The 26754-nt window shown below is 43.2% G+C and overlaps 1 protein-coding gene across 1 annotated transcript; it reads left to right on the top strand.

The window, feature by feature from the left end:
• LOC141130454 (vomeronasal type-2 receptor 26-like) lies at positions 1–25355 on the top strand. Its single transcript, XM_073618139.1, has 6 exons — positions 1–132; positions 1625–1761; positions 8679–8970; positions 16647–16877; positions 20658–20781; positions 24454–25355. Exons 1-6 carry the CDS (start codon positions 1–3, stop codon positions 25353–25355), a joined length of 1818 nt encoding a protein of 605 aa, XP_073474240.1.
• Positions 25356–26754: the final 1399 nt, after the last annotated feature.

The following is a 26754-nucleotide window of genomic DNA, read 5'->3' as shown; positions in this document are numbered from 1 at the left end:
ATGGGTGCTCTGCCTTGTTGCCAGCACTTCATCTGGAAGAAGGAACTTCATTACATCAACTTGTCCCTAGGGAGAGGAACCACCTACCTCAGCTCCCTGGAACTCCGGAATTGTTGCCAGTGCTGTGAAGAGGTTGGTAGCACTCTGCCCTGATGCCAAGACCACTCCAAGGTTCCCCCAGGCAAACACCTTCCAAAGAGTAGTGTTCCCTTTAAAAGCAAGGGTCCATAGTCGGTAGGCAAGAGGCTACCCTGCAGTCTCCTCCAAAAGCCCCTGTCCTGGTTGAGTATGTCACAATATCATCTAGATAAACTAACACAGTGTTGAAACTGAAGTCTCCAAGACACCTTTCCATTAGGCACTGGAAAGTGCTGGGGGTGGGGGTGGGGGGGTTGCTGAGGCCAAAGGGAATGCAATTAAATTCAAATAAAAACCAAGTCTCGCCAGTAGCCACTGGGCATTAGGGATTCCTTAACCCAAGGAAGTGGGTAGGCATCCTGGTGAGTGCATGCATTAAGCTTCCGGTAGTCCACACAGAACCATAGACTACTTCTTTAACAGGGCGACAGGGGCAGCCCAGGGACTTTGGCTTTCCTTGATCACTCCACTCTGAAGCATGTTTCAGAGTATCTCTATGACCTCTTGGCACAATGGGAATGTGATGGTACAGCTCCCAGATGTGCGTTGCATCCCCCATGTGTATGGGGTAATCGACAGCTTTGGTGAACCCATAACCCTCTGGACTGGTGGCAAACACCAGCAGGTGTTTTTCAGCAGCTGGTGAAGCAGTCTCTGTTGGGGTAGGGTAAAGTCTTTAAAGGAGATATCCAGCTGCTCTAGTAGGGACCTGTATTGGGTTTCATCCCAGGAAGCCATAATTGTCTGTAGAGAGGTGCAGACTGCTTCCACCCCTGATTGGGCCTCAGAGATACAGTGGTGAGGCACTGTGTTGAGATCAGCCAAGATTACGTGTATTGGCAGCGATATTGGTGCTCCCAGGTTGATGAGTTGCACCACGACTCTTTCCTGGTGGATCCTGGATAGGGTACAGCCCAGCAGCCACTTCTCTGATGTCACAGGATCCTTGTGGGGTTCTACAATAATGGTGGCCCTCTGCCATTTCTTGTGGGCTCCATAAGGGAGTGACCAGACCACCTCCTGCAGGGGTGACAAGAGTAATTTCTGCTTGGGGGGTGTATATAGCACTCCGAATTGCTCTGGTTGCTTCTTAGTTGCCCTGCGCTGGGCCTCGTAGGCCTGGAGCACTCGGAGCCACACTTCTCGCAGGCCACAGCCACGTGCTGCCAGCCCAGCTCCCAGCACAACTGGAATTGCTGGGTTGACTTGGCCAAGGGTCACCACTACCCGCAATTTGAATCTTCACCCAGGTAATGCCTTCGACCAAAACAGGTAGATTATTGGCAGCTCTCAGGGATATCCAGCAGGGGTCTAATTGTTCTTGTGCTCCAAATCTCTGCTCATAGAAATCATACTACATGACCATGACCTCTGACTAGATGTCAATCAGACATGGGACTTCTTGCTTTTTGACTAAGGCAGCTACCACTAGGCTCGGTGCAACCATGTTCTCTTACTCGATGGGACTTTGGGTTGTTTGTTCCAGGGTTCATCCCTCCGCTTCAAGAGTGAGCAGTTTAATGAAGGCCTGGAGGAGTTTCTAAATCCAGACTGCCCACAGTTCTTTGATATGTGTCTGTGGAGGCCACACTGCCAGTTGGTTCTCACCCCTGTGGGGTTGGGGTGAGTACTTCTTAGAGGAGGCTACCTTCTGCTTCAAGGCAGCCACATCCTGAGCTAGCTTTGTTAGCAGGGTTTGCAAGGCTAACAAGGGTAAAGATGTGAGGACCTCCTCTTTGAAATATGCAGGTTCAAATTTTTTGGTCACTGCAACCATTGCATCCCTCTCTTCCTGTTCCCACCGCATTATGGAAGGAGGTGGCAGGTTGCACTTTAACTTTTCTCTTGCAAAGCTCTTCAGGCTGGACTAGCCTTCAGGCCAGCTATGAACTGGTCCCTTAGAATATGGTCTGAATCAGTGATGTCAGTGCATCTGTGCACATTCCTCTTTTCCAGGAGCCTCCAGAGGTTCTGCATGGCTACCGCATAATGGATGAGGTTCTCGTCCTCCAACTGTTTTCTTAGGAAGAACCTTTGTCGCAGCTCTGGAGGCGATATCTTCTCCTCAAAACAGGCCCTCCAAGTGTGACACAATGGGGTTGATTTACTAAAGGCAAATAAACTGTGCACCTTTGGAGTTTAATAAAGGAGGTAGACCTCTGCTGACCTCCACCATCCAATAATGTGTAAGCAAAAAGGCTGCTTTTTTTTAATTTTTCTTGCATGTGATTGGGTATTCTTAGTAAAGTGAAGCTTTACCTCATTTACAAAGCTCTGGAGCAAATGCACTTGCAAAAGTCCTCAGTCTATTTGTCTTTAGTAAATCAACGCCAATCTGTTCTAGAGTAGCTCGCTCGTCCTCTGGCAGCATCAGCACCGCAAGGTGGGCGTCATCCTCTAGGGTGTTATTAGCCACCTCTGATCCTAGTGGAGCCACGCTGGAATTCAATCCTCCTTCCGCACCTACTGCAAGGGACATATCCTGGCAATTGCTGCCAAGTGCCGGTGGGGTCCAGCCTGGCAGCAATAACACACACAGTCCAAGTGCGATGTAAAAACTTGTATTAAGTAATGCAAAGACAGTTCACAATAAACCTGGTAGGAAAAAAGCCCAACCAGGTCACTCACAGGTCCAAGAGTATGTAAAGAACAGATTTAAGCCAAACTGAAAGTGCCTGTTAATGGAGCAAAATCTGGCCTGGTCATCTCGTGCCCAGGTGGAAAGATGTCCAGAGAAATTGTGAGCCCTACTCTTTCCTTCCCTGTTAGGAACCTTTGCCTGCCACTAGTTCTGCCCATACCAGATGGTGTTCCTGTCCATACTCTACCCACTCACAAAATGCACGCCAAGCCTGGGATCCAGGGCTTTCAATAGGCTCTGTCTGCCTCAAAATGGCTGTCAGAGTCACATGGGGAAGCAGCATCCAACCAGATAGATTCCCCAGTGACCCAGGAAGCCATAGAGGAGCCATATTCCCCTTGGCTATCCTACCCAACTGCCACTGCAGATGACCGCCACCTACAGTGGTGAAAGTAGACTGCACCTGCCTACATACCTAGCATTTCATTTTTTTGTGGCTTATTCGGAAAATGAGTAGCATTGTCATAAACTTAAGCTGAACTGAATGTGAAGTATAAGAATAAATCAACTTTATTAGTCACACTGTCCAATATAGGTGTTATTTTTTTAGATTGAGGTTACCATTATGAAATCAGTTCTTTGTTCTGCAGCTGAGTCTGCAGATGTAAATTAGTCTCACTTCATGTATATAAAGTGCTGGTGAGTCTGTCTCTCCTCCTGTGCTGAGGATGTGCAGAGCTGCCATTGACCACACTTTGTCAAGCGATAATCTGGTGTCTGCCATGTACTGGTCTCCTGTCCACTCCGCCTGTTACCTGCTGATTCTTCCCCTTTCTGTCACATATTATGGAGTGATGATGTCCTCAGCCTCTCGCTGTGTACTCAATGACTCAAAATTGATGTCTGAGTATGAATATTACCAAGAGGGAGACATCATTATCGGAGGAATAATCTCTGCTCACTCTGGAGCCAGATTTTATGATCGTAATTTGTTATCTTTTTTCTGTGATGAGTAAGACTTTGTTATTTGTTTCTGCTTTCCACATATGTTTCCGAATTGTTGGGGACCTGTCAAGGAGTCCTTTATACCGGGCAGAGTTCACGGTCTCATCCAGGGCTGGAGGCTGTGATTGCCCCACTTCTGGAAGCAGAGCCGGTGTTAGGACTAAGCACATTTTTGGGGCGTCACTCACTGATATGACTATCCAGAGTCTAGCACTGCTTTTGGGGCAGGGTTGCAGGATCCTTCAACTCCGGATAAGAGGGCCACCACCAAATTGGAGATCTCATACCCAGATAGCAAGCAATTGTGTGCAAGTTTGAAAATGATTTGCTAAGCTATAACTAGACTTGCTAGACTTCACAAGTATGTTGCACAATTTTCATCATTCCTCACAGAACAGAACACAGATTTGTGTGTTTACACACACACTTCCGTGTTCTGTCTCTCATGCCCGTGATCGCTCGTAGTCATCGCGACCGTCGGCCACGAGCATCAGCACGCGCACACCTGCTATCCCGATCCCACGAGTCGACGTATAGCTACGACGGCCCGCGGGATCATGCCGACCTGCCGCCGTAGAATGATGGCGGCTGGTCGGCAAGCAGTTAAGAAAGATAAAAAACAAGCCTTTACAATCACTTTAAAGTTAAGTTATTACATTTTCTGCTGGTTCTAGCACTGCTTTTGGGGTAGGGCTGTAGGATCCTTCAACTATGGATGAGAGGGCCACCATCAAATTGGAGAGCTTATACCCAGATAGCAAGCAATTGAGTGCAAGTTTGAAAATGACTTTCTAAGCTATTGCTAGATTTGCCAGGCTTCACAAGGTTGTTGCACAATTGCAGCAAGTCCACATTGCATGACTCCAGACCAACTCTCTTTGCAAAAATTCTGCAAGTCTGCTGCAAGTTCTGGTTCAGTTATATTGTGTAATAGTCATCCCAGCGCAGGGGTCATTGTGGCTGAATTTTCATGCTGTAGACTTTCTGAGCTCCTGCTGTAGACTGCTGTAGACTCACCACTGCAACTTTGCTCTGGCTAGAGACTCGCCATGCAAATTTGCTAAGAATTGGAAAAGTGTCAACTAGAACTTTTCAAGTGCTCTGCAAGTGTACAACTTGCCAGTAAAAATGTGCACCAAGTTAACAAGACTTGTAATTCAACACTGCCACAGATTTAATGCAAATTATCCTTGCTATCTAGGTAGGTTACAGGTTACCTAACCAAAGCATAATATTCATATATGGTTGAAGAAGACAAATAATACTTATCAAGTTTTAGAAATGAATAATGAAATAAAGGCTGTCTAAGCCATGATGCTCTTTCTCGGTGGTCATGCCCTTCCACAAACAAACCCTTAGCTATGAGGGATATTCAGTTCTTTAAGGGGTTGTAATGACGCGGGCGCTGGGGTAGGCAGGACCGAGTCCGGCATTCGTGTCTATGGACGCAAATGCTGGACTTGGAAGCGCGCCCCGCAAGGTAACCCCCCCGGGAGAGCGCTTCTCCTAGGGGGCCGCGAGAGCCGCAGGGGGACCCAGAAGTCGAAGATCGGGGCAACTCTGCACAAAACGAGTCTTTTTTAACGACTATGCCTGTGAAGGTTCTCATTTGTCCGAGTCATGGAATATCAATTAGTAGTTAGTCACATACAAATTTACTTGTTCTAGAATGTTGAAGAGACATTTCACAGCTTATCCAAGCCACTTCGTCAGTTCCAATGAGTGTCAGGAACATACCCCAGCATTTACAGTATAACCACAAAAGTAACTCAGTCACCTTAATCCAATCACAGCCCACTTATGCTAACCTCTCTAGATCCAGGATGTTAAACTTGCTGTATCTGTTACCATGCAATGGTCTATTATTCTATTATGACCCTTAGTAGTAATATTTGTTAACGCTACTTATGGTGCACACTATTTGGTGAGATACAGGAGACACTGTAAGTTTCTTGTTGTTTTTGTTTATTATGGTTTGTTCATTCTTTTTTTGTGTGCTTTTTTTGAAAAAAAAATTAAACTTAATAAAACATATTTTAAAAAAATGTATATATACAGTATCTCACAAAAGTGAGTACACCCCTCACATTTTTGTAAATATTTTATTCTATCTTTTCATGTGACAACACTGAAGAAATGACACTTTGTCTACAATGTAAAGTAGTGAGTGTACAGCTTGTATAACAGTGTAAATTTACTGTCCCCTCAAAATAACTCAACACACAGCCATTAATGTCTAAACCGCTGGCAACAAAAGTGAGTACACCCCTAAGTGAAAATGTCCAAATTGGGCCCAAAGTGTCAATATTTTGTGTGGCCACCATTATTTTCCAGCACTGCCTTAAACCTCTTGGGCATGGAGTTCACCAGAGCTTCACAGGTTGTCACCGGAGTCCTCTTCCACTCCTCCATGACGACATCACGGAACTGGTGGATGTTAGAGACCTTGCGCTCCTCCACCTTTCATTTGAAGATGCCCCACAGATGCTCAATAGGGTTTAGGTCTGGAGACATGCTTGGCCTGTCCATCACCTTTACCCTCAGCTTCTTTAGCAAGGCAGTGGTCATCTTGGAGATGTGTTTGGGGTCGTTATCATGTTGGAATACTGCCCTGCGGCCCAGTCTCTGAAGGGAGGGGATCATGCTCTGCTTCAGTATGTCACAGTACATGTTGGCATTCATGGTTCCCTCAATGAACTGTAGCTCCCCAGTGCTGGCAGCACTCATGCAGCCCCAGACCATTACACTCCCACCACCATGCTTGACTGTAGGCAAGACACACTTGTCTTTGTACTCCTCACCTGGTTTCCGCCACACAGGCTTGACACCATCTGAACCAAATAAGTTTATCTTGGTCTCATCAGACCACAGGACATAGTTCCAGTAATCCATGTCCTTAGTCTGCTTGTCTTCAGCAAACCGTTTGTGGGCTTTCTTGTACATCATCTTTAGAAGAGGCTTCCTTCTGGGATGACAGCCATGCAGACCAATTTGATGCAGTGTGCGGCGTATGGTCTGAGCACTGACAGGCTGGCCCAACCTCTGCAGCAATGCTGGAAGCACTCATACGTCTATTTCCCAAAGACAACCTCTGGATATGACGATGAGCACGTGCACTCAACTTCTTTGGTCGACCATGGTGAGGCCTGTCCTGAGTGGAACCTGTCCTGTTAAATAGCTGAATGGTCTTGGCCACCGTGCTGCAGTTCAGTTTCAGAGTCTTGGCAATCTTCTTATAGCCTAGGCCATCTTTATGTAGAGCAACAATTATTTTTTTCAGATCCTCAGAGAGTTCTCTGCCATGAGGTGCCATGTTGAACTTCCAGCGACCAGTATAAGAGATTGAGAGTGATAACACCAAATTTAACACACCTGCTCCCCATTCACACCTGAGAACTTGTAAAACTAGCGAGTCACATGACACCGAGGAGGGAAAATGACTAATTGGGCCTAATTTGGACATTTTCACTTAGGGGTGTACTCACTTTTGTTGCCAGCGGTTTAGACATTAATGGCTGTGTGTTGAGTTATTTTGAGGGGACAGTAAATTTACACTGTTATACAAGCTGTACACTCACTACTTTACATTGTAGACAAGTGTCATTTCTTCAGTGTTGTCACATGAAAAGATAGAATAAAATATTTACAAAAATGTGAGAGGTGTACTCACTTTTGTGAGATACTGTATATATTCTTTTAGTACCTGTATACCTTAAAGCGTTTGTTAACCCTAAAAAAAATTATATATAGCTCCTGGTCCCTTAAAGCAGATTACACAGCACAGTGCCTGTGCTGTGTAATCTGCTCCCTTCTAAACTGTAAACCCCCCCCCCCTGAATCTGCCACTTCCTGTATGCCCTCTCTAAACAGACCACAATAACCAGGGCTGCTCCGTCCTGATCACCGTGGTCAAAGTGCATTCCTACATCATATGCTGCCCTGCTCTGCTCTCCTCTCTCCCCCTCCCCCCCTCCTTCCTGCCTGTCATCTCCCTCTCTGTCTGTCTCTGGCCTGGCCCCACCCCCACTACTATTATTGTAATAATAAAAACTTACATTTGTCACTGCCAGCCCCTCTATTAGAGGCTGACATAGCGCACTGTGTAAGATGTTTTTAAAAACCAGTGTTCTAAACAGCTCCTATGGATGGCTTCTGCGGAGGAGACAAGTGGCCACGTGATCTTCCCGGCTGACGTCAGAGGGAGATCACGGCCCTTCCCGCAGAAGACATCCATTGGAGTTATAAAGCAGCTTTGAGTCCTGTGACCGGCCTGAAGACAGCTGAAATTCGGTATTTAAAACACTCGTTTTTAAAAACAACTTACATAGTGTGCTATGCCAACCTCTAATAGAGTGGCTGACATAGTCTTATATAATTGCCTTAAAGCGGTGTTCCACCCGCAAACACTGTAGCTGCTGACTTTCAATAAGGACACTAACCTGTCCAGGGAGCCCGCGATGTCGGCCCCCCAAAGCCATCGGATCGGGTGCAGGAGCCTCCATTCTAACTAAGGGAATCCGACAGTGGAGCCTTGCGCCTTCACTGCCCGTTTCCTACTGTGCATGTATGAGTCGCACTGTACCTTTGTGAATGGCCAGATGTCTTCTGAGACACACACAGGTCCCAGAAGACAGAAAGGTCCCAGAAGACAGCGGGGGGGGGGGGCTTGCCACATAAAAGGATATGACGTCCTGCGCTGCGGGGGTGCTGAATCAGAAGTACACTATGTACTTCATAAAAAGGTACTATAGAAGAAATTTTTTTTTTTAATATCCAAAAACGAGGGGTGGAGAGGTGGTCCTTCGTTTAAGACCACCTCTTAAAAGTGGGTGGAACTCCACTTTAACAAACACTTTAAATTGATACAACAATGAAAATGCTTTGAAAGGGGCAAATCAGTGCTCTCCATGGTTCTGAAACCATTCTTTTTTCGTTTGTTCTTCATTTTCTACAGCCCTGACATTGGAGAGTATAAAAACATCCTGGCAATGATCTTTGCTGTTGATGAAATTAACAAGGATCCCGATCTGCTACCCAACGTTACTCTGGGTTATCATATATTTGATACTTGTGCAGATCCAGAGAGAACCTTGGGATATGTCCTGCAGATATTGTCTGGAAAAAAGGCTGACGCTCCCAATTATTCCTGTAGGAGACACGGGGAAGTGGCTGGTTTTATTGGTGACTCCAGTTTGCATACAAGTAAAGCCATGGCCCAGTTACTTAGTCTGTATTGGTACACACAGGTAAGTGATCAGTTTACCAAATATTGCAGGTAGGTGCTCACTGTACTTCACTGTCGCTGCATTACTTCAATACAAGTTTTCTATTGCACCTGACTGTGTGAATTATTACCACCATGCTATACCCCACCTACATACTCGCAAGGACAAAATAGCAAACAGATATCAAAGAATAGGATCATACAGCCCGATGGGCATGTTTGATAATGTCAGATCTATAGCTCCTGCCAACATGTTTTATTATAACTTACATTTTCAGGGGACGGGAACATTTATAAGCTGACTGTGAAATTTTGTGGTGATGAAATAGGAACAAAGCAGGGTCCAATGGGAGGATATTATGATATGCAGTACGTCCACCTACGGCCAAAAGGTCTCACATTTCCAGAAGATGTGCAGGAGGTCTTCCATGACCAGGCCATATCTTCAGCAGGTGTCCAAGATCAGTGAACATTCAGTGGAGCCTATGGGGGGTTCAGTATCATCTTGTCAAGATTTGAAATATGGAAATGTAGTTCCTGAAATATAGTGCATATCGAGGTGCTAAGAAAGTTTTGTGTGCTAGGATATTTGTAGCCATATTGGATGAGTTAACAACTCATTTTATTTTACAGATTATTTATCAAGTCACTGATCCTCTCCTGAGTGATAGAAAATTGTATCCAACTTTATACAGGGTGACATCAAATAATCAGTTTTTTTATGCTGCTATTATAAAATGTTTGCAACATTTCGGATGGAACTGGGTTGTGTTGGTGGCACCAGCTGATGGCAGTGGTGTCCAGGAGATGCAAGAACTGAGTAAGATGATGAGCCAGCACGGGATCTGCATTCAGTATATGATAACATTTGCTGATTACCAGGATGATATGACAAAGAACATGGAAATTATTGAGAAATCAAAAGCTAAGGTTGTAATCATATTTGGCCTTTTATCAAATTTTTTATTTTTATTTCATGACCTGCAAATTATTAAGGAAAACATTACTTTAGTTCTCCATGAGTCCTCAGATAATATAAGATATGGATTAGCGCTTCACTTTTCAGCAGTAAACTGCAGCTTAATTTTTCTTTGGCCCCAGAAATTGATCCCCGGACTGAATTCTTTCATTAATGGAGTCACTTCATTTACCCGTCCAACCGACCCGATACAAGAAGAGCTCTTGTTTTACACATTTGACTGTCAAATGAGAAACCCCAACAAAAATTTGTTTTTTCAGAGCATCCAAAATGTTACTACAGTGAATTGCACAGAAGAACTCAGTATTTGGTCAACCTATTTTGAAAAAGAGGACAGAAAACCTTCCTTTGCGTACACGGCGGTGTATGTTCTAGTTAATGCCCTGCATAGCTTGATGGAAATGAAGTCTGGAAGATTTGGAATAAGTCAGGTAGTAAGTTGGATTATTATCATTAGAGATGAAGGAATTGATCTGCCAAGTGTTGAGGGACATCCAGGGCAGGGAGAGGACAGTAGGATGTGGAGGATGAGAGGAGAACATTTTTAGAAAAGAGGATTTCATCTAACTGATGGTACATCCTGGGGGTAAGGCTCGGCATTGACATATAAGGTTACGGAATGTTGCAGCCTAAGCCTCAAACAGCTCGGCAACCGTGCCAAGATACATTCTTGCTTGTCTTTAGAATGACAAGAGTATAGCAAGTAGTACAAAGAGCACACACAACATAGAAAATTCGCACTAAAGAAAGGCCATCTAGAACACAAAAAGCACAGTAGGCTCATGCCTGAAAACCAAAGAGTAAAAAACGAGCATATGATTAGTGTTGTGTGGCATTTTATTAGATTGTTATTACATTATTAATTTAATTATTACATCATTTATTCCATTTTTTTTCACTATAAGTTGTATTCAAAATTTTCAATTATTTTAACGTGTGACTTTTTATTCTTTGCAAAAATGAAATTGGGGATCTGGTTAGTTGTCGCAAACAGCGGTTCCAAGTCGTTGTAGTGTGAACCGACCCTTACACGAATGTTCTATTGTGTGATTTTCAGCTGCTATTTTTTTATTATTTTATTATTATTTTATTTTATTATTTATCTCTCTCACCTGCGCAATCACTATATACATTTCTTTATTTTCTGTGTAAAGCAACAATCACAGAACAGTGTCTGCAGTGTCAATGATACAATGTAGTAATACTAAATATGTGATACTCTCGCGCTGTCAACTGAGACTAGATAAATATAAAAAACCTACTGCTGCAAACACCGTTTGGCTAAATTATGGCAGATAAAATTAAAAGTGTAATGCCCCGTACACACGGTCGGACTTTCCGACGGAAAATGTGCGATCGGAGCTTGTTGTCGGAAATTCCGTGTGTGGTCTCCATCTGACTTTTTCCATCGGAATTTCCGACACACAAAGTTTGAGAGCTGGATCTAAAATTTTCCGACAACAAAATCCATTTGCGTAAATACCGATCGTGTGTAGACAATTCCGACGCACAATGTGCCACGCATGCTCGGAATCAAGCAGAAGAGCACCACTGGCTATTGAACTTCATTTTTCTCCGCTCGTCGTACGTGTTGTACGTCACCGCGTTCTTGACGTTCGGAATTTCCGACAAGATTTGTGTGACCGTGTTCATGGAAGACAAGTTTGAGCCAACATCCGTCGGAAAAAAATCTGATGGATTTTGTTGTCGGAATGTCCGATTGTGTGTACGGGGTATAATAGTGGTGGTGCTGTGCTGTTGGGTGACTAGTGATAAAAACGAAATAATAAATAAAAAATCTTCCGTTTTAATGTGCAAGTGCAAATGGCATCAATGAATGCAAGTGTATAAGTAATCCCACAATGAAATTGTTGCAGAGTATAAATGAAATTCACAATAGATTGGTGACAAACATAATAGATGTGCAAAAAAGGCAGGTAAGTGAATAAATACAGTGCAATAGGGTCAATTATCCCATGTGCCATCCTAGGCACAAATAGCAATCAAAAAGTGATGATTCATAAGTCAATCGAAGAATGGTGAATAAGTAATGACTCCCTTCACCGTGAACAATGAATAAAAGGCTGATGCCTAGCCAATCCAATGTGATGACACCTCCGTGTGCACTAGCCTCTTACCTTACTGCTGTAAGGTAACAGCATGTGAAACTAAGTCAGATGCTTCAGACGGCCTCCCTGATGAAGTCACGTGGGCGTGACACTACGTGGGCGTGACACTACGCGTCGGAATTTAGCGATAGGCAAAACTGGAAGTGACGCTGGAGTATGAGCTCACTCCTAGTGGATTGTTTGTTTGTGAGTTTTATATTTCAATAAATCTTTGATCAAACGTTACTACACTATCTGGAATTTCTTCTTCTACTTCTATCACTGTTACCAAGGAAACCATAAAGGAGGCATTAATCATCATAAAGACCTATAAGGACCCCCAGAGGCCATCTGAAGCATCTGGCTTAGTTTCACATGCTGTTACCTTACAGCAGTAAGGTAAGAGGCTAGTGCACACGGAGGTGTCATCACATTGGACTGGCTATGCATTAGCCTTTCATTCATTGATCATGGTGAAGGGAGTCATTACTTATTCATTATTTCTCAATTGACTTATGAATCACCACTTTTTGATTGCTATTTGTGCCTAGGATGGCACATGGGACAATTGACCCTATTGCACTGACCTGCCTTTTTTGCACATCTATTATTTTTGTCACTAATTTATTGTGAATATAATTTATACTGAGTTTGAAACAATTTCATTGTGGGATTACTTACACACTTGCATTCATTGATACCATTTGCACTTGCACGTTAAACGGAAGATTTTTTATTTATTTTTTCGTTTTTATCACTAGTCATCCAACAGCGTAGCACCACCACTATTACACTTTTAATGTAGTAATATTTTTTTCAATGCCACAACTTTGATTCATTTTATAGCCGATCAGAGGGAATGACTTTTGTTCTGCATAAAATAGCAGAATAAAAAATGAATAAATAAAATAAACTGCATTTTTATTTGAACCCTCTTTATCCCTTTATTAAACCTAATCAACCCTAATTACTGTAATTCCTTCCAGTCCTTTTTCCCTTAGCTATTTTTTGTCTGCCAATTTTTTCCCCCTATATTTTACAATTATTATGTAGCACCCTGATGTTTAGGCAGGTTTGCTATTAAATTTATTTGCCAAGTGATAGTTGCCTTGGCCAGTTGCTAGGAGGTCAATTGATTTCACCCTAATTCTGGAAGTGCTGCACTCTCTTCTGTTGCTAGATGGCAGGGTATCTGGTGACATTAGATAAGACAAGGGCATTGCAAGGACAGATTAGGAATTAATGGGGTATCTCAGCCAATGGGCAGGGATTTTCTAGGGTCCCTTGGCCTGCTGGGCGAACCTATTTATTTGGGTGGAGTTAGTTGATCGGGGTTCTGTGCCACCTGGACGGGTGTCTGGGTGGACATGTGTTGTGCTGCCCCATGCTGCTAGGCCGGAAGCCTGAGGCCTATCCTGGCGACATCTGGCTGCTAGGCTGTCTGAAGGCCTATCCAGAAGCAAGAGATAGCAGCGTAGGGTTGGGACTGTGGGCTTGCAGTCCAACCAGAAGTAACGAAAAACCAGTTGTGGTCAGAGGTAGAGGGGAAGCTGTCGCCACTAAGGGACTATCCACCTTATTACTGGGAACCACCATGAGTAGCTGAAGCAAGTACCAGAGCAGTATTCTCACCAGCCGGGAATGGTGAAGAATTGGGAAACTTAAGCAAGTTCCAAGCCAGGGACCCAGCCAGTGGAGTTGACGTTTGCAGAGCATTATTGTGTGCCAACCCAGGCACCAAGCAGGCCAGTGGGGTGATGCTTGAGGAATATCTGTGAGTGCCAAGCTAGGGACCCAGCAGGGACGTGGTGGTGACGCTTGGGGAAGATACTGAGTGAGAAGATTGGAAGAGCTCAGGAGATCCAGTGGCGAGTGGATCTGATAGTCTAGTGAAAGACTGGGAGCTCCTTGACTGAGAGGCCTTGAAGTTACCTGATCCCAGATACCATCATTTGTGTCAGTGAGAGGACTAGTTCCCCATTCTCAGTGTTGGTGGCAGGAACTATGCCCCACTGTTGCTGACAATGGGGGGGGGGGGAATAAGGCCCCAAGGGCTGGATAAAAGCAAGCACAGGGGCTGCATCTAGCCCATGGGCCACAGTTTGGAGACAACTGCCCTAGACTGTTCTTTGAGCCAGATGTGTTAATTTTGCAGTATACCTAGCTTCTGCTGCACATTTTTGGTAAAAGACCCTGGGACAAATCAACCACGCCTGCCGGAAACTGCTACATGAGCTACAGAAGTTTATTGTTTAAAACTTACACTGGTCAAACTAGGGAAAACATTTTTTCACATTGTTCATCTATAGCAGCCTTTCTCAATCCTTTAAATATGGAGGAACCCTCAAAATAACTTTTAATTCATGAAGAACCCCTGCCAATATTAATGATAATTACAGCTCACAGCCGGGGGGGGGGTCAATAGGTCAATGCTTCTTACATGGTGGTCAGTGGAAAGGATTCTCCCCTTACCAACTGGTGGGTTTCAGCGGATACATATCTCAGAGGCAGAAACAGCTCATCGTTCAAGGAACCCCTATCAACTTTTGTAGAAGCCCTAAGGTTCCACAGAACCCTGGTTAAGAAAGGCGAGTCTATAGATTACATAGAAAATAAAATTACATAAAAATAGATAAATAAATATACACAACAAAAAAATACAGTTTAACCACTTGCTGACCATGCTATAGCTGAAAGACGACTACATCGTGGCCAGCTAGTTCTGGGAGGCCATCATATGACGGACTTTCCCGCTTGTGTTTCTCGTGTGCCCCCTAGGGCATGCACCTGGAAGTGTCCATGATGGCTGGGTCCACAGGACCGACCCAGCTCATCACAGATCGGGGTAAAGGGACAATCATTGTGGCCCTTTACCACACAATCGCTCTGTCATTGGATAGAGCGATCACGTGGTAAAGGGCCGCTGTGATTGACAACAAACCAGCGTCATGTCCGGTTCAGCTCTCTCCTCTCCTCACACCGATACAGCGTGTGAGGAGAGATGGGAGATGCAGTGCAGCCACGTGAGACGGCTACAATTTAGTGTGCCCTCAGAGTGCCTTACAGTGCCATCAGAGTGTACTTTCCTGGCATGTCAATGTCTCTAGAAATGAGATAGGCATCAGGTGTGATCAATTTTCAGTGATTGGCACCAAAGTTTGTAGACCAGAGGTCTCAAAGTGGCGATCCTCCAGCTGTTGCGAAACTACAAGTCCCATGAGCCATTGCAAGGCTTATAATTATAAGTATGACTAACACAGGCAGAGGCATGATGGGACTTGTAGTTTTGCAACAGCTGGAGGGCCTAGACTGTAATGCCCTGTACACATGATCAGAATTTCCATTAGAAAAAACTTGGATGGTTTTTCCGACGGAATTCCGCTCAAGCTTGCCGTGCATACATACGGTCACACAAAAGTTCTCTGAACTTTCGACCGTCAAAAAAAAACGTGGTGATGTACAACACTACGATGAGTCGAGAAAATGAAGTTCAATGCTTCCGAGCATGCATCGAATTGTTTCTCGGCGTCGTTTTTTGCACGTCCGAATTGCATACAGACGAACACATTCTTTTTACGACCGAAAAATAGACAACCTGCTCTCAATCTTTTGCTGGCTGGAATTCCGCCAGCAAAAGTACGATGGAGCATACACACGGTCGGAATTTCTGACCAAAAGCTCACATCCGACTTTTGCTGGCGGAATTTCTGATCGTGTGTATGGGGCTTAAAAAGCACATGGAACTCCATCTGGTGTAAGCTAGCACTATAACTTTCACAAAGACCAAATAATATACATGTTTTTTTTACCAAAGATATGTAGCAGTATAACTTTTGGCCAACATTTATGAAGAAAATTACTAATTTGCAAATATTTCTAACAGAAACAAAGAAAAATGCACTTTTTACAAAATTTTCTGACTTTTTTTACTTATATCACAGAAAATAAAAACCGCAGAGGTGATTAAATACCACCAAAAGAAAGCTCTATTTGTGTGAAAAAAGGACAAGAATGTCATATGGGTACAGTGTTGCATGGCTGAGTAATTGTCATTCAAAGTGTGACAGCGCTGAAAGCTGAAAATCGGCCTGGTTAGGAAGGGGGTATAAGTGGTCAAATACATGTAAGGGAGATTTTTTTTCTATCTGCCAAATAATATTTTTTTTTTGTTCTGAGGGTTACACAGCTCTGCCACATAACACAACACCATCCAGTGGGAGAGGAGCCCTGGGTTCTCTCAGCTGCAGCTCAGTAACACTTACAGGTCTTGTCCTTCCTCCAGCCTGAGCCAAGACAATAAAAGGAGAAGCAGCAGACTGATAAGACTCTTCTCTCTCCTCCTATCAGCATGTTCTTTGTTAGCAAATACACACTGCACCCGGACTGATTTGCTCCTTGTGCTGCTTCTTTCTTCCCCGATCTGAGCTCTGCAGTACTGATGCTGCTAGAAGTCAAATTCAGGAACCTACACTCTTTGCATTTAGCAAATCACATTAAATGTTGTATTAATGAATACAGATTATGTATATATTATGCATCATATATATCTACTGTGTTCAACTTTAAGAAATCTTGTAACTGTTTATATGTGTTTACGTCCTTCTTGGAAAGCTGCACCGCTTTGTGAGAAACATTCATTACACCGACCCAACCGGAGAAGAAATCTTCTTTAACAATGGTGGGGAAGTCCAATCCGGGCTGATTTTAGCCAACTGGATCATTCATAAAACTGGAGAACGTTATGAATTTGCTTTCCAACCACTGGCCAGCTTTGATGATGGTAAAGCCATAGATGAAATATTCAACATTAACCCAGAAGACATCACCTGGAAGAGAGGCACAGTAGGGAATTAAAAGATTTGTGTTTTGTGTGCACAGAGAAACAAATACAGTTTTAAAGAAGATGGCACAGGGTTAAAAAAAAAATTTTTTATCACAATTGTGTATATTCGTCTGCCTATCAAAAAAAAAGGCCTTAGGTGTATTTTAAAAACAATGTAAACATTTTTTAGGAAGACAAATTAGTCATGGAATTATTGTCACCGACGTATGCTGACACTGCTAAATTTGGTTTTGGCATCTCACCATCAATAGTCTTTCTAAGGTCTTCAGGCCGGTTACATGAAGTGTAGGTTCTCTTCCTCTTTGTCTCTTCTCTGGCACTGGCAACTAAAGGCTCCTGTATGGCAGTCTAAACAAGTACCAAATCCAGTTACTATGTGAACAAAAAAATGTGGAAATTGTGAACATTGCTCGAACACCATTCAAGTCTACTAGTGGTGAATCCTACAAAAATAATTTTGCCAATTAAGGCTAATAGGCTAATAGAGCTGAGCACTGGCTGGGGGAACATGTACCCCATGCTCTTATCTGGGGCATGCAGCCTGAATGGTTTTGAAAGGCAGGGTGGCAAGCACCCCCCTTTCTCCATTAAACCATACCAGGCTACATGTCTTCAACATCAGGAGGCTACCTTGCTGGGGAGACCCTGGCACAGCACCATGTCCCCAGGTTGATGACGACAAGGGTTCCAACATTTCCGAAAGGTATCTAAAAACAAAGTTCCCCAATTATGTCCCAGGATGTCCAAAAAATAAGATCCCACTAAGTAAATGTCCCATGGCGATCCCCTTCCTCGGATCCTCTTTCCACAAATGACAGTGTAGCTAAAATGTTTTCATTCACTGCAGGATAATGGTTGCTTCAAATCCTAGTCTTTTGAATGTGGGCAAAGTGCCAAGAGATGCTGACTGATGTCATTGACCAGATTTGGCTACACAGCCATATTTGATCAATGACATCAGCCAGTCCCCGAACCCCATTGTTTACTTTCAACTGAATGGGTTTGGGGATACATGGGTGGATACTAGGACACTGGCAATCACAGTCCTTGGTTAAAAATCATCTTTCATTAGTGGTGCTAGTAATGAAAGTAGGTGGGTGAATAGGCTATGTAATAATTAATTTGTGAAAACTGAACAGCTAGAATTGGGTCTGAAAACTGCATCGCCCCAAATTCGAACTGTCACAATGTTTATACTGAAATATTAAACAGTTTTATATTTATGAAAATAAGCAAGATCTATAATAAAGGAGATTTCCACTTATTTCCACAAAATAACCCAAATGTGTTTATTCACTCTAACCTGAAGACAAAAGGAATACAAAAATGTGCAAGAATATATATATTTATTTACTAAAATCAGTGCAGAATAATATCAAAATATAACTGGTGCCAAACAAAGAATATGGACCAACATTTCAATAATATGGATGATACAGATGATGAAAAAATAACCACAGGATGTTGTTTCAAAAAATACCAAGGTAGCAAAACTAAGTAATTCCTTAAAAGTGATTATTAGCTTATCAGTGGCTCAGCAAGAATGTGAAAATAACAAGGTGCTGATTTTGACATGTCACCTCTCACTCTCAGTCAACAGATTTTGTGTGCTCAAAAGACTTTATCAGTACATGGACAAACTTGTTATACCATGCACAGAATTGGTGATTTAACCAAGACTTATATTTAAGGTAAAGATAATTTCCAACAAATTATTTTTTTGTAAGCATACATCATAACTAAACCATTTACTAGAAACTGAAGTGAGCTTCAATGAGATGATACCCATGTGTGAACTCCTCTCTTTGATTTAAAAAAGGAACAATTCATACTGCAGTTAGAATTCTTACAATTCCAAATCTTATACTACAGAGACTAAATGGTTCAGCTATATGTAGTTTAATCAATTTCCTACAGATAAATAGAAATTTATACTTTACCAGAAATCTAAAAATCTTTTGTCTGAGAGATGTCAGCTGTTTGTCCCACTGGACACTTCTTCCCTTCCTTGATTTTTTTCTGTCCTCACTGCAGCTTGTCTATACACTTTTATAGCCAAAGAACAAAGGTGTGGATCTGTTTTCCATGTAATTTATGGCGTCAAATGACATGTTATTTTCCGCACAATTACTTAAAGTGGGCATTATTGGATTAAAAATGATTTTGGAATTTTACTTGAAATGTCAAGATATCACTTCAAATAACCTTTGACCTGAGCCTTGAACAAAACCATAAATATAATAGGGATGTTTATTCTATAGCAGCGTCTGTCAGACTTATGCCCTGTACACACGATCGGACATTGATCAGACATTCCGACAACAAAATCCATGGATTTTTTCCAACGGATGTTGGCTCATACTTGTCTTGCATACACACGGTCACACAAAGTTGGCGGAAAATCCGATCGTTCTGAATGCGGTGACGTAAAACACGTATGTCAGGACTATAAACGGGGCAGTAGCCAATAGCTTTCATCTCTTAATTTATTCTGAGCATGTGTGGCGCTTTGTGCGTCGGAATTGTCTACACACGATCAGAATTTAACCGATCGGATTTTATAGCCAGCTCTCAAACTTTGTGTGTCGGAAATTCCTATGGAAAATCTGTGATTGGGCCTACACACGGTCAGAATTTCCGACAGCAAGGTCCTATCACACATTTTCCATCATAAAAACCTATCGTGTGTACAGGGTATTAGTGTCTCTTCCTAAGATATATTGCTTTAAGAAAGTCTAACAACGACAATTACTTTTCTTACAAATTTCTTTGAGAGTGAGGTAATTGGATTTCAAAACAAAATGGTTATTTCATATGTATTTTCACTCTTATTCATAGTACTTCAAACATGCTACCCTCCTATTAATAATATATATATACTAATATATTTCAATGAGTGCAATCAAACAATATATAATGAACATATGTTGAATATTATAAAAGTACATAAACAAAAGATATGTGAAATTATTCAATTAAGTAGGCATATACTTACTCCATACAATGTAATAATAATGCAATAGAAAGTATTGCTAATACAATTACTTGCAATTAGTTAATACTTGTTCATAAGGCAACTTTTAAATAAGCCCCTTTTTCTTTTTCCAGTAACGAGAAAAAAATTCACAGTCTCTATTCATTGTGTTAGTTGAGACATGAGTCATCAATCTCATTATAAACACTCTGGCCCCATGGCCAGTCCTTATCTTGTTTGGTTGTCTGGGATCCTCACGATTTACAACCTGAAAGAATATGCGATTAGGCTCTTAAAATCTTCTTATAAGAGGAGCCTTTGTCCAAAAGCAATGAACTTGTATTCGCCTTCTTATAAACAGAACAAGATGGCTTCCAAGATGTCCACTAAACCATATATAAAATAATATGTATAGACCTTATAAGTTAACTCTTTTTAACCTTAATAGTTCTGACAGAACCTTATACCTACTAGAGAACAGGAGCTGACATCAGCTTATCAGTGGATTTTTATTAAAATGATTCATCTCCCAACAGCGGGCAGCTAGCTGGCTCATGTGACACCCACAGGATGGAGATTATCTCAGTTTACACCTCCTGTAGCAAAACTGGTAGAGGGCAAACTTATCAATCTGTATATAAGATAAGAATAGAAGAACATGAGACAACAAGCAAGTGCAAATGTAAACTTTATATTAAAAATGTAAAGAGACTCTTAGGTGAGCATTTTGGTAATATCCCAGGAAAATTCTGATAGGGTCTCTTAAATATGTGACTGTACACCTGATTGTGATTGTATGTACCAGATGCCGATATCCCGATGTAATGACAGATGTCCTCCTGGATACAGAAAAGCTCACAAGGCGAGTGTCCATGTCTGCTGCTATGACTGCGTTCCATGCTCCGAGGGGGCAGTGTCCAATGTAACAGGTAGGAGTGGCCAAAAAGAGTAAAGAAAATCACAAATGTAATTGTGACGTATGCATTCAGCAAGAATGGTTACTTTTAAATAGAAACTGCACTTTCTCTTCAATGTCTTAACTAAAAAAGACAAAAGTGGTAAAGCATGTACAAGTGTTCCATCATTCATCATTTTGGTGTCTTGGAAAATATGATGTCTCCATACAGCCTTGGCTGCATCCAGGGATGGAGATTTAGCTTAGAGATGAACTCCAGGAATTATCTGCATTGCATGCTTACATTGGTCCAGCCTGGCACAATGTAAGTGTGCATACCTCATACTTGGGGGGGCTGCTGGAGAAGCTGAAGATCACCTTAGTAGTTGGTGCTACTACAGTAATAGCTGAAATCCTCTTGGCCCTGCTTGAATTCTATAAGAGTGACGTTCCCTCTGCACAGAGCACACAGGGAATCACGTATTTGGTAGTGCTGCCATTTGTAGGATGCCTTGTATTTTTTTCAATAAATACAAGGCATTCTCTGATTAAGCAAGGTGGAGAATGTCATGTGTCCACCTCTCTTCTCCAACTCATTCAATCAGAAAACCCTTTGTATGTACTGAAAAAAATAGTGGAGAGTGAGTGACCCCCCCCATAGGCATGCACATGAGACATGCAGCACAGATTCTGCCTGCTGCCTGCCATTCCCCCATGTCTCCTTCTCTGCTCTGCTCCATCCCTAAACATCCCTCTGTGTGCCTGCAGCACTGTCGGCATCAAATACCTGGTGACAACTGGAATGTTGTGGAGGCCTCTCTTGCACCTCCTACCCAACACTTCTGAAGGTGGAAACAGATAGTGTGAGGGAACGAGTGCCAAAATAGCTGGCTGGCAAAGTCTGCTCTTTAGGTGGATAAAGTTGGGGGGTCTCAGTCCTCAGGACAGGATACTGAAGCAGCTTGGGACCAGAGCAGGAGATGGTAGCAGAGCCGTTATGTAGGACCAGCAGCCGGGCAATAAGGGACCAAGTAAGCAGGCAAAGCAAGTCCAGGAAGCAGGCAAAGGGCAGTAACAGCCGGGCAGCGCAGTACAGAATCCGCAGGCAAAGATGAGTCCAGTAAACAGGCCAAGGTCAGAGAGATCAGATGAATAAGGTTAATGCAGGAGTAAAGGCAAAGTCCATGGTGACAGACTAGTCTAAATAGGCCACTGGGTGCCCAGTGTGCACACAAATTGGGAAGCACACTTGTGCATGTACGCAAAAAAGAGGAGAGTTTGGAACTTTAAATGAGGCATGCTGACCAATGGTCGGTGCAATGAACACAATTTGATTATATATATACGAATAAGATAATTACATATTGAACCAATCTTTATTGGATTGTATCAAAAATGCATAAAACCGTATTGTATAATAGTATAACAGTTACTGATAACATACCATAGCAGTGATGCAACAATATACAGGAAAAAATAGAGAATACATTGTATACATAATACATTGAAGGGATTAAGGCACAATAAGCCCTACGCGTTTTGTGAAAACATTTCACTTCCTCAGGAGCAGGCGTAATCCCAATATCTATAAAAGACATGAGTAAATATCAATGTCACTATATCCGAACAGTATTGGTATTGGTAGCTCAAAAATGAGCAGATAACTTTGTTAAAAACTTACAAGAAAAATCGCTCCCATTGTCAATGCTAGGCGCTGAGCAACAGCGCTGACTCCATACATGTCTACCACGGGAACTGAGGGGACCAACTTGGCAGTGGGTTGCAGTATAAGGATAATTGTAGAAAATCCATAATGACTGAAGCCGATCAAGCGCTTGGTGCCAAACACATCCCCCATAACAAAGAGCGTCAATGGAAAGCGACGGGTCGGCCCGCTGATGTCACAGGATGACACCGCAGCCGACGTGGGAGGCGTGGTGCCGATGCAGTACAGCCAGGCTCGCCCCCACCTCATATGGGGGGGCGGGGCCAGCAGGGATGCATCGCAGCTCCCGGAAGCAAGACAAGGGTGGGCAACCCGTCACTCACGTCCAAGCACGGACATGGAGCCAATCGTGATGGTGCAGCACAGGAGCCATGGCTAAACTGTAAAAAAGTAAATAGTAATACATATAGGTTTACAGAACCCACTGTATATGGAAACCGAATCCTGGGTACCTATAGGTAAAGGTGTCCAGGATTGTATCAGTCGGCCATGGTAGCATATCTCCATCCCTGTCTGAATACATATACAACAAGTTTGGGACTTTAAATGTGGCCCACATAGGCATGTACCTCCATCCCGGTAATTGGCGAAAAAAGAGGAGAGTTTGGGACTTTAAATGAGGCATGCTGACCAATGGTCGGTGCAATGAACACAATTTGAGTATAAATACACGAATAAGATAATTACATATTGTACCAATCTTTATTGGATTGCATCAAAAATGCATAAAACCGTATTGTATAATAGTATAACAGTTACTGATAACATACCATGGCAGTGATGCAACAATATACAGGAAAAAATAGAGACATACATTGTATACATAATACATTGAAGGGATTAACGCACAATAAGCCCTACGCGTTTCGTGAAAACATTTCACTTCCTCAGGAGCAGGCATAATCCCAATATCTATAAAAGACATGAGTAAATATCAATGTCACTATATCCAAACAGTATTGGTATTGGTAGCTCAAAAATGAGCAGATAACTTTGTTAAAAACTCAGGAGAAAAATGGCTCCCATTGTCAATGCTAGGCACGGAGCAACAGGGCTGACTCCATACATGTCTACTGTGGGAACTGAGGGGACCATCTTGGCAGTGGGTTGCAGTATAAGGACCACAGGATAATGGTAGAAAATCCATAATGTATCTTGAATGATGATTCAATCGTGTGGGAGTGCACGCATGAATGTGAGCACCTGAACTGGAATAGTACATCTATTGCCTCTTTGTCTAGAAGCATGAGCACGTGAGCGCACGAATATGAGCTTAAGCCCCCACTGGTTTTCTGCTGCTGGGAATCTGGTTCAAAGGGCTTGTAAAGGTTCGTTTTTTTCTTTTTTAAATAACAAACATGTCATACTTACCTCCTCTGTGCAAGGGTTTTGCACAGATGGGCCCCAATCCTCCTTTTCTGGGGTCCCCCAGCGGCGCTTCTCCTCTTCTTGAGTGCCCCCTCGGAGAGCCGCATTCCAAGGGGGCACTCATGTGGGCTCGCTCCTGAGTCCTGCTGCTGCGTCTATTGACACAGACAGCAGGACTTGGCCCCGCCGCCCGGCTTCCACGTCACTGGCTATCTGGATGATGCTACTGCTGCTATCAATCCAGCCAATGAGGACCTGAGACAGCGGCTGAAGCTGCTCTGCTCGTCCCCGTCGCTGGAATGATAGGGTTCAGGTAAGTAAAAGGGGGGCTCTGGGGGGCTACTGCACTACAAAAAGGTTTTTCACCTTAATGCATAGAACGCATTAAGGTGAAAAACCTTGAGGATTTACAACCCCTTTAACATACAGTCGGCATCCCGCCTCCCCTCTCCCTCCAGCTGCTGCATATGTGTGTTTGAGCTTTGGGGTGCACACCCTAATACACCTATAGATCTCCCCCAGTCAGTGTGAAAAGGTTAAAGATGTTAAAGTTCCTGCACTTTTCCTTATGTTGGGTACATAATCATTTTTTTTCCTCTTTTTTCATTGCAGATAGTGACAGCTGTTTTCAATGTCCTGATGAAGAGTGGCCTGATGACAAAAAAATGAAATGTGTATCCAAAACATATGATTTTTTGTCCTATGAAAATGATGTGATTGCTCTGATATTTTTGTTGATATCCTTAACACTCTCAGTCATGACGTTATTTGTATTAGGAAACTTTTTTTATTACCAGGACACTCCAGTTGTGAAAGCCAATAACCGGACTGTGAGCTTCATCCTCCTGACCTCCATCTTGCTGAGCTTCCTCTGTGTCTTCTTGTTCCTCGGACGTCCTGTGGATATAACCTGCATACTGAGACAAATATTATTTGGGATATTCTTCTCCATCGCTGTCTCTTCTGTTCTGGCCAAGACTATCATTGTGTACCATGCATTCAAGGCCACCAAACCCGGCAGTTCCTGGAAAAAGTGGGTCACAGTCAAAGTATCTTATTCTTTGGTCCTGGTCTGTTCCTCTGTCCAAGTTGTGATCTGTGTTATTTGGCTGTCAGTGTCTCCTCCATACCAAGAATATGACATGCTCTCCTATCTTGGGAAGATCATCATTCAGTGTAACGAAGGGTCAGTTATCGGGTTCTACTCTATGTTGGGTTATATGGGGTTTCTGGCAGCTGTGAGTTTTGTTCTGGCTTTCATGGTGAGGACATTACCGGACAGTTTTAATGAGGACAAGTACATCACCTTCAGCATGCTGGTGTTCTGCAGTGTCTGGATTGCCATGATCCCGGCCTATCTGAGCACCAGAGGTAAATACATGGTGGCTGTGGAGGTATTCGCCATATTGGCTTCCAGTGCTGGAATATTAGGATGTATATTTTTTCCAAAATGTTATATTATAATTTTCAACCCTGAACTGAACACCAGGAAAAAAACACACTGCAGAAAATAAATATGACAACATAATACTCATTAGAGAAATCACTTTTAAATAATGAGTTTTATTAATTATTAAATAGAAAGTATAAAGTAGAATTTATAAATAATAATCCTTCAGTTGTACTAATTATTGTTAAAGCTATTTGAAGCAGTGACCTTTCATCACTATATAGACCAGGGGTAGGCAACACCCGGCACTGGTGCCGCAAGCAACACACAAAGCCTCTTTTGCTGGCACTCGACTCCCTCCCCATCAGCAGAGCACCGCAGGGAAGTGTCAGTGAGACACTAATGTATTCCAGTTTCAGAATTCAGCATGCTGCACCTGCACGGAGGGGGAAACACTGTGCCCTCACACATTTTAAAAGATGGAAAACATAACTTTGCTGTAGCTGCGATCGTCAGCTTTTGTGATGGGGAAGAGATTGGGTGCAGGTTTGCTGGGGGGGGTGGTCCCTGTTTCCAGGAGGAGGACGACTGTCATTGGCCACTGCTAAAGCCAATCACAGTCCTGCTAGCCCCGCCCAAAATCTGGAGGAAGATGACTCTCTTGGTTGCCACTGCCAATCTCAGAAAGAAGGGATTTCACTGTGATTGAGAAAACCCAATCAGGTGACAGTTTGTGGAATTACTGTTGCACTTCTGGGAACTTTGTTGAAATTATTCCAGAACCTTTGTGTCACTTATTACTGAACCCCGGCACTCTGTGTCCCTTTAAGCCAGAGCCAGTATTCAGCACAATGAAAATCAAACCCAACCACTTTTTCTCAGCTGCGGGGGACAAACTTATGATCCTGCACACAGGCCCACTGCTTTCAGAAAATGCCCCTGACCTGAGCTCATCATTGCGCATCCATTCCAGATGCTTGTATGTGATATCCCATACATCACATACATTACATACATCATATACACAGTGGCCTATCTAAAGTATGGCAGCCATGGTAAGTGCCATGGGCGCCATTGGGGGGGGGTGGCAAAAAGCCACCCCCTGCATGAAAAAAAAACCCCACCCGTCCTCCTGCGGCTGCCTCCCGCACTAATATAGCCCCCGGAGCTGCAGTAGGCCTGCTGGAGCTTGGCGCCGGCACGGCACTTGCTAGTAGTTACATGGGGAGGGGAACGACAGGTGCCCGCATGGCTGACAATGACTGGCCAGACCTGGTCCATGTAAGGTAGGGTAACTGGCGGAGGTGGAGCCTAATGCTCCCCTTACCCTCCTCTGCTCGGCATCATCTTCTCCCTGGAGCGGGGACTGTCACGTCACGTGAGGAGGAGAAGAGACTTATAGTCAGACGAGAGAAGGAATGGATGACGGGGGAACCCCCAGGCAACACAAACAGTAGCAGCCTTAGCCTAGCAGTAGCAGGTACTTTCTTGATCTTGATCATCATCATCAATATTGTGTGTGT

The sequence above is a fragment of the Aquarana catesbeiana genome, linkage group LG01 (genome assembly GCF_042186555.1).
Source record: "Aquarana catesbeiana isolate 2022-GZ linkage group LG01, ASM4218655v1, whole genome shotgun sequence".
Taxonomy (NCBI): domain Eukaryota; kingdom Metazoa; phylum Chordata; class Amphibia; order Anura; family Ranidae; genus Aquarana; species Aquarana catesbeiana.
This window is presented reverse-complemented; position numbering and strand designations above follow the sequence as displayed.

Coding starts and splice junctions, on each gene's coding strand:
- LOC141130454 (XM_073618139.1), top strand. CDS start 1: ATGGGTGCTCTGCCTTGTTGCCAGCACTTCATCTGGAAGAAGGAACTT. Junction 1,762..8,678: donor CTCACCCCTGTGGGGTTGGG/GTGAGTACTTCT, acceptor CATTTTCTACAG/CCCTGACATTGGAGAGTATA. Junction 20,782..24,453: donor GGCAGTGTCCAATGTAACAG/GTAGGAGTGGCC, acceptor TTTTCATTGCAG/ATAGTGACAGCTGTTTTCAA.